The following is a 9,673-nucleotide window of genomic DNA, read 5'->3' as shown; positions in this document are numbered from 1 at the left end:
GCGTTTTATCAAGGATAGTTAGTCCTTGGAATGGCTAGCTTCCAGCTTCACTAATTACCGTCTGATGGCTGAATCTGGTTGCTATTTTTATTTACCAAGTTGAGACATTTCCACTCTTGCCTTTGGAATGCCATTCTGAGTTGTGGTATCTAAATGAATTCATACCACACAATCAGTTGAAAGATACTACAAAAACAAAAAAATAGCTGAGTGAAGTGGAAGCTAAAGACAAAACCCACAGATATTTCAATGCTGCTTTTATTAATTCAAGCCAGCACTTGCCAGTGAAGTACTAACTAGAGACCTGGCACATGACCAAAATCTGTGAACTGCTTGGAAGCCTAGGTGCCTATGGACTATGATGCCTGTTCTATTATTCCTGCCACTGGGGTAGCAATTAGACCATGGCAACCAGAATCTGTGTAGGTTAGGGATCCCCCAACACATGAACTTAAGACAAATTTCAAAGTGAGGTGACTCCGTGGATTCTTCCTTAATCCGAGTTTTATTTGAGGTGTCAATGGTCCTTGAAAATCTACAGGACATCAAAGTCAGTCCAAGCAAAAATCTAGAATTTCTACATGCTTAGCAGATTTCCATGGGTCCCTGTCTCCCTCACAAGATTAGAATCTTCCTATGCCTGGAACTAGACACAACTTAAAGTTTATTTTGTCTGATATAATATAGCCACACCAGCTCTCTTATGGTTACTATTTGCATAGTGTATTTTTATTCCATCATTTTTCTTTCAACCCACTTGCACCTTTCAAGCTAAAGTCTTTCTCTTTTAGAGGGCATGTAGATCAACTTTATCCTTTTATCAGTCTGAAAATCTCTGCTTTTTGATTTGGGTATTTAGATCATTTACCTTTAATGTAATTATTGATATGGCCAGAGTTATATTTGCCATATTGCTGTTTGTTTTCTATATGTCTCCTGTCTCATGTGTTCCTCTGTTCCTTATTTACTGTCTTTTTTTTTGCTAATGCTTGTAATGATGCCAGGTGTTTTGTTTCTGGCAAAAATTCTTTCTTTCTCTGGGATTATTAATAAAATAATACAGTTGGTTTGCATAATAAACAAGGCCAAATATGCTATCATTCTTAGTGATATTATCTTACCCATGTTTCCCCATCACTGTTTGCTCTTTGCCCCATCACACTCATGCTTGAAGTAGTGGGTAAAGAAGTAATTATTCTCCATGCAGACTATGGAGAATTGTAGTGTGGCGTATGTGTATGTGTATAGCAGTTATTGGCTCAGAAGGAGAAGGAGGCGAGTGGGTAATTTTCTTCCTTATTGTCAACTTCAAAGCAAGGGAAAGTATTTGATGACCATCATCCTTTTTTTACTAGAGAAAAATTAAGAAATATAATATTATATTTTTTAAAAGTACAAGGTACTATATTCTTTATGATTTTTGGCATATAATTTCTGGTACTGGTATGATGGCTATTTTAAAATTATTTCTTGTGGTTTTCAAATTACCTACATGTGTATACATCCCCCTTTTACCATAAATGTATTCTTGATTTAAAAATTAATATTCACATATTTTTAAGCAATTAAAATAATATTGCTCTTATAAAGAATAAATAGACATAATCTTCAGTCTTCTTAATTCATGATCACTTCTGTTTGGTGAATATTACACTTGACATCTGCCTATGAGGATCACATTATTTTTATAATCAAAGTAAATGAAGGTAAGGAAGTAAATGTTGTGCTATTCTCTGGATGTACAAATAATAAATCTTGATGTATACCATTTATTTTCCAGTGAATATATCCAGATTCTCCCTTAGTAACTCCACTGTATTCTCTTCCTGGATAAGGGGTGAAGAGAGAGAAAAAGCACTTACTTTACAGTAAGGGAGAAAAGATAGGGCAGTGAAAATGTGCTCTGCCAAAACTTAGGCAGATGACCTGACAAATAACCTCTTCATAATTCAGTCTGTGTCTTCCGTAACAATAGCTCCTCACTCACCCCACAGCATAGTTTGAGGATGAAATTTTAAATAAGATGACCATGTGTTATTTTTACTAAAACTTCTTCCTGTATTTTCTTCTAGCCCTAATATATTAAATAATTTTATATAATGAACTGTAAATTGAATAAAGAAAATAACTATTTTTAAATTTCTTGATTTTTTTATCTCACCTATATGGTATAATCTATGATTATACTGCAGACTATTTATTATTAAAACATCTCATTAGAAGAAGATATATAGCATTATAGATCCTGTGGTTTTTTTCTCAAGTTCGCAAAAAAACTAATCACATTGCTAAATCTTGTACAGGAAACACCACAGACAGACTTAATTTACTTTTTGCTTTTTCCTTTTAGAGCATTAAAGTGAAAACCTGCCAAAGCATCAAAAAAAAAAAAAAAAAAAGGTTGGAGCTTCAGAAGAAGTCACATTAATTTTGGAAAAAATATACACACTTAAAAATCACAGCAATCACATTCTTCTTTGAAAAAGTCATTTTTTAAATTTAACATATAAGACAGGATGCTCATTTACCTTGACGTAAAATACACAGCTGATGCACCAGATAAGATAGAATTATACAAAAATACCAAAGCTCTGACCTTCAATCGGTGTACAGGATATGCCATACATAGGACATTCAAAATGCTTTTTTACAATCTCAGCTATTTCTAATTATATCAGATTAAATGACTGTTACCTGATTTCTTTAAAAAATGGGTTTAAATGAAGCATATAACAAATTACAAGAGTCAACAAAGGTTATGCTTCTTTGTTCTTGAATGCAATTGAAACATTTTCTTCTAATGAGTTTATCCAATTAAAGTCTTGTAGAAATGCACATTCCCTTAAGTTATTCATTTTAGTGAGGCAAATAAAAAATGAGCAATGAAATGTAACTTTATATTAGATCAGGCAGAACAGTTCACTGGAGTGATGGATGTTTCAGGGCAGTAGTTCTTGAATGCAACATTTTTCTTGCTAATAAAATAAATACAATTCTTTACACTGTCCATTAACAATTTTACAGTCTCACAGTAGTAATACACAGTATATCATTCTCCTTACAGGCCAATTTTTCCTAATAAGGAATGCAGAGCATCTCTTGCACCCTGAGTAATGGCAGGCAGTATCAGAAATAAAACAGTAAATGTTGAGTTCTCTTGTATAAAATGGTTCCAGAGGGAAGAGGGTCTGAGATGTTGCTGCATTAAGTGATTGTTTTTACTTGAATCCAAAGTGTATTAAACTCCAGGAAATTAGCCTTGGTTAATCTACACATAATAATATAGTTTTGCTCTTATTTAATCAACAATTTACTTATGCAAAGTACATGTGTTAGTATTGTGGGCAGGGTATACGGGGTCTGAGTGGGTTTAAAGTATTTTGAGGAGTAAGGATGTAGACATAAAAGAGAAATAGTTTCATCATCTTCCACTCCCTCACCCCCATTTTTTTTCCTGTCTCTCAAGGTGCAAAATGCTGCAGCAGCATGACAGAAAGATTGTCACCTGGCACTGGTCCTAAGTGTGGTGGTCCCCTTCTGCACAGCTATTCTGTAGAGGAAAGGGACAATTATGTTGGCTCACTGCTTCCCAGTAATCTCTCTCTACCTCTTAAAAAACAAGGGTGAGGATAAGTAATGCAATAGAGAGATTTTTCAAGACCACAACTGGCTTTCATTGTGGTGTCATTTGGAAGATTTGTTTTTAAAATTTTGTCCCCAATCGAAAGGCACAGATCAAACTGAAATAAAAAGATTTAAACATTGGATCTCAGTCTATTGCAAAAGAGTTCCTACAATTCCATACTTCATCTTTTTTTCATAAAGATATTACCTGAAATATGCTAAAGCCAAATGTAATCGTAGTTATGAGTGTCACAGGTCCTTAGTTGATTGCCAAGATTTCCATGGTGTGTCAGATAATTAAAGGATCTCTGAGTGTCTGCTCACCAACAAAGATAACATGCCACCACCCAAGGCCCTGCTATGGGCACAAGGCAGAGAATGGCCTTGCTGAGTAAGCCCCAAATCATCCCCACTACTCAGCTGAGAAGAGAGCCAACTGGAAGGCAGAAGGAAGAGAGATCCTGCAAATTGGCTCTGGCTCCTACTGCCCAGTCTCATAGCACTGAAATTCTCCAGCCTGTGGGAGGAGGAAATTGCTAGGGAGTCTTGTATAAAGTCCTAAATTCATTAGCTACTGGGGAAAGCTTTTGCTATATGTAAAGAGAGAGAAAAAAATACTGATCTCAAAGCAAGGAGTCCAAAGTTAGGAGTGATGAGTCACCCTTACATATTTTTTGGTATGGTAAAATTTCAGTGAGAAGTATTCCTGGGTGCCTGATGTAAGGTGCAGATCTTGGGGCATAAGAACGGTAGTGGGTTCAAGGGTTAAGCATCGGCCCTTTATAATGGGAAAAGGATCCATTCCCATTAGTTAGGAACTGGACTTCCCGGGTGGAGATGCTGTAGGGGACAACAGGGCTGGGGCTTAAGAGACTCCAGATGCTACTTCACATTTTCCTCAAGGTTAATGGTTAAAGGCTGTTACTTCGAATTTCTAGATTTAAGATTAAATTTTAACCTGAGGATCAAAGATGCTGATTTGTTCGTCCGATTACAAGTTACAGTTTAACCCTATTTTTCTTATTCCACCTAAGAGTGTTGTTCAACAGTGCTTCCACTTAGAAACAGCAGCATTTAGCCTTTTGTAATGTGCCTTGGGTTTCCTTTCACTGCAGTTAACAGAATTAATACCTGGTGGTGGTTTCAGAAATTCTGTGTGAGAATGGTTTAAAATCAGCAGTCTGATTGGAAGCCAGAGGACTCACCTGGAAGCTGTTTGCATTTAAAAGCCTGCTATTTAGAATTAAACTGTACATTTTAGTTATAAATACAGCATCCATGTGAGGACTTCAAGGCCCTTCTTTTCATTTTTTAGATGATTTCCATGGGTGAGGTTGGCAATTGTTGGGTGCATTTGGAGGGCCATTGAAGAGCTGAATCCTGCTAGCTTCCCCAGGCATAGTTGCTGATAGTGTCCCATAACAGTTTGTAAATGTCTTAAAGATGTTCCAGCTTGGAAGTATATTCTGCTCTGTCCTTCCTCCATTATACTATGTGAACCCTTTAGAACACCGCTGCAGAACAAAACACTGAAATCCTGTATAAATGATTGAGTCACTGAAGCTGGTACGCAGAGCAAATGCTTTATTAACAGATTTTTCTCCAGTAGTCTTGAAAATCTCCCCTGGGGGAGAAAACTGGCAAAAGGGGGCCTGAGAGTTGTTGGAAGAAATGAAAAGTACATAGGATGCTATTTTGAAAAACTGATTTGTCAGAAGCCGCTTTATTTGAACAATAATGTGACTGCACCTGGCACATGAGACAGGCTCTGGGTCTGTTTCTCAATGTTGTGAAAAGCAGGACAGTCAGTTCCCATGGAGTAGATTACAGCGTGTTGGACAAGGACATTCCCCCGTGTGAAGGCACACTCCATGGAGCCAGTGGGGACACCATTCACAGTGTGCAAGTTGTGGCCTTGGAGAGAACATGGGCAGGGCTTCTCCAGCCTCTACTATACCCCAGCTTTACTCCATTGATCACAACAATGGCACTTTTTTCTTTTGGTGCAAATATTTCCATTTTCCAATTGAGCCTAGACTTTGATTTTATAAAAGGAAAAGAGAATATCTATATATGTAAATATCTGCATGTGAGTGTATGTGTGTGTATATATATGTATATACGCATTTATAGATAAAATTATTATGGTTGCAGAAACATCAAATTTTGTAAAAGTATCTGTTTACTACAAGCCTCTTTTCAAGCACACTTATGACACAGAAAATATTCAGAGATTAAATTGCCCATGAATCTAGTGCTCAGAGGAAAATAGTTTGACAAATTGGATCAATGAAGTTGAAATTGGATCATAGAAGTTAAAAATATTTACAAAGTATCATCTTTTGTAATGTGTCTCACGGGACTTTGGATTCCTTGGGAAAATGAGACATTTTTTTTTGTGGCTGCTGTGTAGGTCTGATTTTCACTGTGGATCACCCTTTATATTTTCCTTCTTTCAACTCCTTCCTTCTCCTGCAAGTTCATAACACTTTATTAATATCAAAGGAAGGTTATAATTTTAGAAATCAAAATTAAAGAATGGGTGCTGTGTAGCATTATGTCTACTGGGCTTGATATAATCAGTACTTTTGGTATAATTTAAAACGTGATTATACTGTGTGTCATTGGATATGTATATAGACACAACATGTTCTCTATCAGTCTCTATCTATCTATCTGTCTGTCTGTCTGTCTGTCCGTCTGTCTATCTATCTGTCTATCTATCGTGTAATCTGTCTCAGTGGTGTGCTGAAGTCAGCTCACACTGGTTGGTAAGAGCTGGCAGATACATTTCCAGGAATTTTGTAAGCTGATTAGGGTCACTTTGGTAGTTTGAAAATGGAGAGAGAATATTCGGACCATGGAAACTGGCAAATGATACAAAACAGAGACTGTTTTTTTTTCCCTCCTGGACAGTGTGTTGTTAAATAATTTACCAATATACCATTGTAGTTTGGTCAGAAAAGAGAGTGCATACATGGTTCAGTTTACAATGGGAGCAATAATCAATTATTTAGAATACCAAAGTTAGAGAAAAAGAAACTTTTTGGCAATTTAGCCAATAAGCTTATAAATAGTCTTAAATATCACCTGTTTTTCTAATTAAATGTTTTAAAAGTAAATGATAGAGTCTAGTACATTTCTTAATCATTAAATATGTTTTATAACATTTGTACAAAGCTATTTTGAAACATCTGTTGACTTTTTTAAATCAAACGCTCTGTACTTGTTTTTTAAATAATTGCAGAACTATAAGTTAAACCTAAATATTAATAAAAATGAAACTATATGAAAAGTAGATCAATCAAACTTGTCTTGCAGATATAGCTTTTGTGTTTATTTTCTGTAAACTGTTTTTTGGTGTTATTGAGCTATTTTTGTATTCAATTTATATGTGTACATGTGTCTGCACATGCACACACACACACACACAAACCTCAACAAATTATAATATTAGAGAAACAGGACTTCTGGTTCATGAAATATTTTACTTAATAGCCAGGAATGACTTATGTTAAAAACTGTGCCGGGCTTATAAGTATCTCTTTGATCTGGCCAACAGCTCTTCCTCTCTTTTCTAAAAACTTCAAAATGCCCTCATTTCTATTTTTTCCCTTTCAGTTAACAATTTAGTTTAAAAGTGCACACTCATGGTTCAGTAAATGGGCTTTGTCTAGTAGTCACAGACGCTGAGTATGAATTTCAATGGATCCGTTAGCTTTACTACTAAGATCTTGCTGAGATCGGAGCAGGGCTTCTGGGCAGGCTAAGCACTGGGGGTGTGCAACATGGTAACTCCGAATAAGAGAAACCCTGAGTTTTACTGGGCAAAGAGAGAACAAGTGGAAGGTATGATTTCTGAACCTGGAAATAGTGAAAATGAAGGAAATTCCAAAAGCGCGTATTTCCGAATAATGACAGGCCAGCAAGAGGACACCAAACCTCTAGAAAGAGATATTCTTTCTTCCAGCTACTGATGGCCTTGGCATCCCACAGGCACATTCCTTTGGCCTTCAGGATCTTAGATGCAGATGTGGAGAGTCAAGAGGTAGGCTGACTCTGAGTCTTCAGCTAAATTCTTTGGAAATTAGTTTGAAAAAAAAATTTATAACATTTAATTTCTATGTGGATTTGCTCCTTTTTGAACAAAGCAGAGCCCAGGAGTTTCTGGATAAATACATGTTCTGGTCTTGTTACAGGTTCTGGTAAATCAGATGGAGAAATGGAGTTGTTGCAGAAATGTCAGCAAACTTTACAGCAGTAGTTCACACATGCAGCTACTATACATTCATTCATTGCTATTTTCCTAAGAAATGGAGCAACCTAGGAGCTTATGCTACAGTAGATTCCAATGAACCATAATGACTACTTCAAGAACAAAGAAGCACATACAAAGGTGTGATATCTTTCTGTTGGTTTGAGTTTTCAAACCTGAAATTCTTTAAAATACATTTCTGGGATTTTATTTAAATATTGATGCAACACACTTAAAAAGCAGTGACTTCTTGGTAAAATGTAATACTGAAATGGAACATTGTCTTTTCAAAAAAATAAGAAATGTGGTTGGAAATTAAATACCTTTCAAAAAATTAAAAATAAACACACTCTCACAGCTTGGGGGTTTGAACGAATCCTGTACCAAGGAGTTGAGACAACTCCTTCTTTGGGTCACATACTGGCACGCTTAGCATTCAAAAGCTGCTCAGCAAAGATAATTTCAGCATTTCAGTGGCATCTTTCTCTGCTGTCATATTTCATTCAGAAGCCATTTTAGCATGTCCCCCATATATGGCTTTTCATGACAAATCACTGTGATGCCGCACAAAACTGCTTTAAGTGTTTTTTCAGTATGGAAGAGTTTTGCATTTAGAGCTCAATATCAAAATTAAGCATGTTCTGTAAAAGCTTAATTTAACCCATTTAATATACTTGTTTTTAAATGAGTCTATCCTGATTTTCCATCCTAGATAAAATTTTAGCTCAATTGCAGTGCTTTCCAATCACCTTGGGTCGGGGGTGGAAATTTTTAGGTATAGAACCCAACACAAAGATGCTAAATGTATTCTTCGTGACTTAATTTTCAATCCATATTGTATATGGATTCTACCAAGGGAAAATGTTCTCATTTGAATCGGGAGAAATGATCTTTTTCAGGTAATTCTTTTCTTGGCATTTATGAGTGCTAACTGTCATGCTGAACATGGATATCCAACAGGAATCAAGGGGAAAAGCTTAATTTATATTGTTTTGAAAATAGATGTTTCTATGATCATAAAAATCTTTTTATGTATTCATTAAATATTTTGGATGGTGATTTAATACATAAACATATTTGTACAGGTTTTTTTAAAAACACTTTGTAATTTTGCTTACTCAACAAAAATGAGTAATTATGTAAAATATTTTTTGTCATTTTATAAAATATGTCTTTTTGGTATTGTTTTTGGATAATGCATGACCTGTCATTTTCCAAGTAATTAATCCCTGATGGATTACATAGTTACATGACTATGTCATGAATTATACATTTCTTGTCACATATTTGAGGCAAACCTGAGGATAGGTTATTGAATAATTGTTATTATTTTCTTTTGTAAAATATTTCATTTCTCCATTTTCTTTTTCAATGGTCTTTTGAAGAATCCAATCTGTTGAGAAAACACAAAACATAACACAATTAACTATTTTAATTTAGGTAGCAAATATTAATCCTTTGGGTAGAATTAAATTTAATAGTATATTGGCAATGCTGGGCACACAACTAATATAATTAAGAAATATTTTCTCATTGACCTATTAATATTCAATGTCAAAAAATGACATTTATTAAATTGCTGTTTCTTTTTTTTTTTTCTTTTTTCTTTTTTTTTTTTGAGACAGAGTCTCACTCTGTCACTAGGCTGGAGTGCAGTGGCGTGATCTCCGCTCACTGCAACCTCTGCCTCCCGGGTTCAAGTGATTCTCCTGCCTCAGCCTCCTGGGTAGCTGGGACTACAGGCATGCACCACCATGCCCAGCTAATTTTTGTATTTTCAGTAGAGACGGGGTT

General features: G+C 35.5%; 1 protein-coding gene across 2 annotated transcripts in view; it reads right to left on the bottom strand.

Moving 5' to 3' along the window:
- Window positions 1-5,186: 5,186 nt before the first annotated feature.
- Window positions 5,187-9,673, bottom strand: part of ITGA1 (integrin subunit alpha 1) — a 170,391-nt gene continuing 165,904 nt past the window's right edge. For both annotated transcript variants that reach the window (XM_054487298.2, XM_054487299.2), the window contains one exon: window positions 5,187-9,272. In XM_054487298.2, coding sequence (XP_054343273.1) covers window positions 9,228-9,272 — 45 coding nt within the window. In that variant the 3' untranslated portion in view covers window positions 5,187-9,227. The remainder of the gene's footprint in view (window positions 9,273-9,673) is intronic.

This window comes from Pongo pygmaeus, chromosome 4 (assembly GCF_028885625.2).
Source record: "Pongo pygmaeus isolate AG05252 chromosome 4, NHGRI_mPonPyg2-v2.0_pri, whole genome shotgun sequence".
Lineage (NCBI taxonomy): Eukaryota > Metazoa > Chordata > Mammalia > Primates > Hominidae > Pongo > Pongo pygmaeus.
This window is presented reverse-complemented; position numbering and strand designations above follow the sequence as displayed.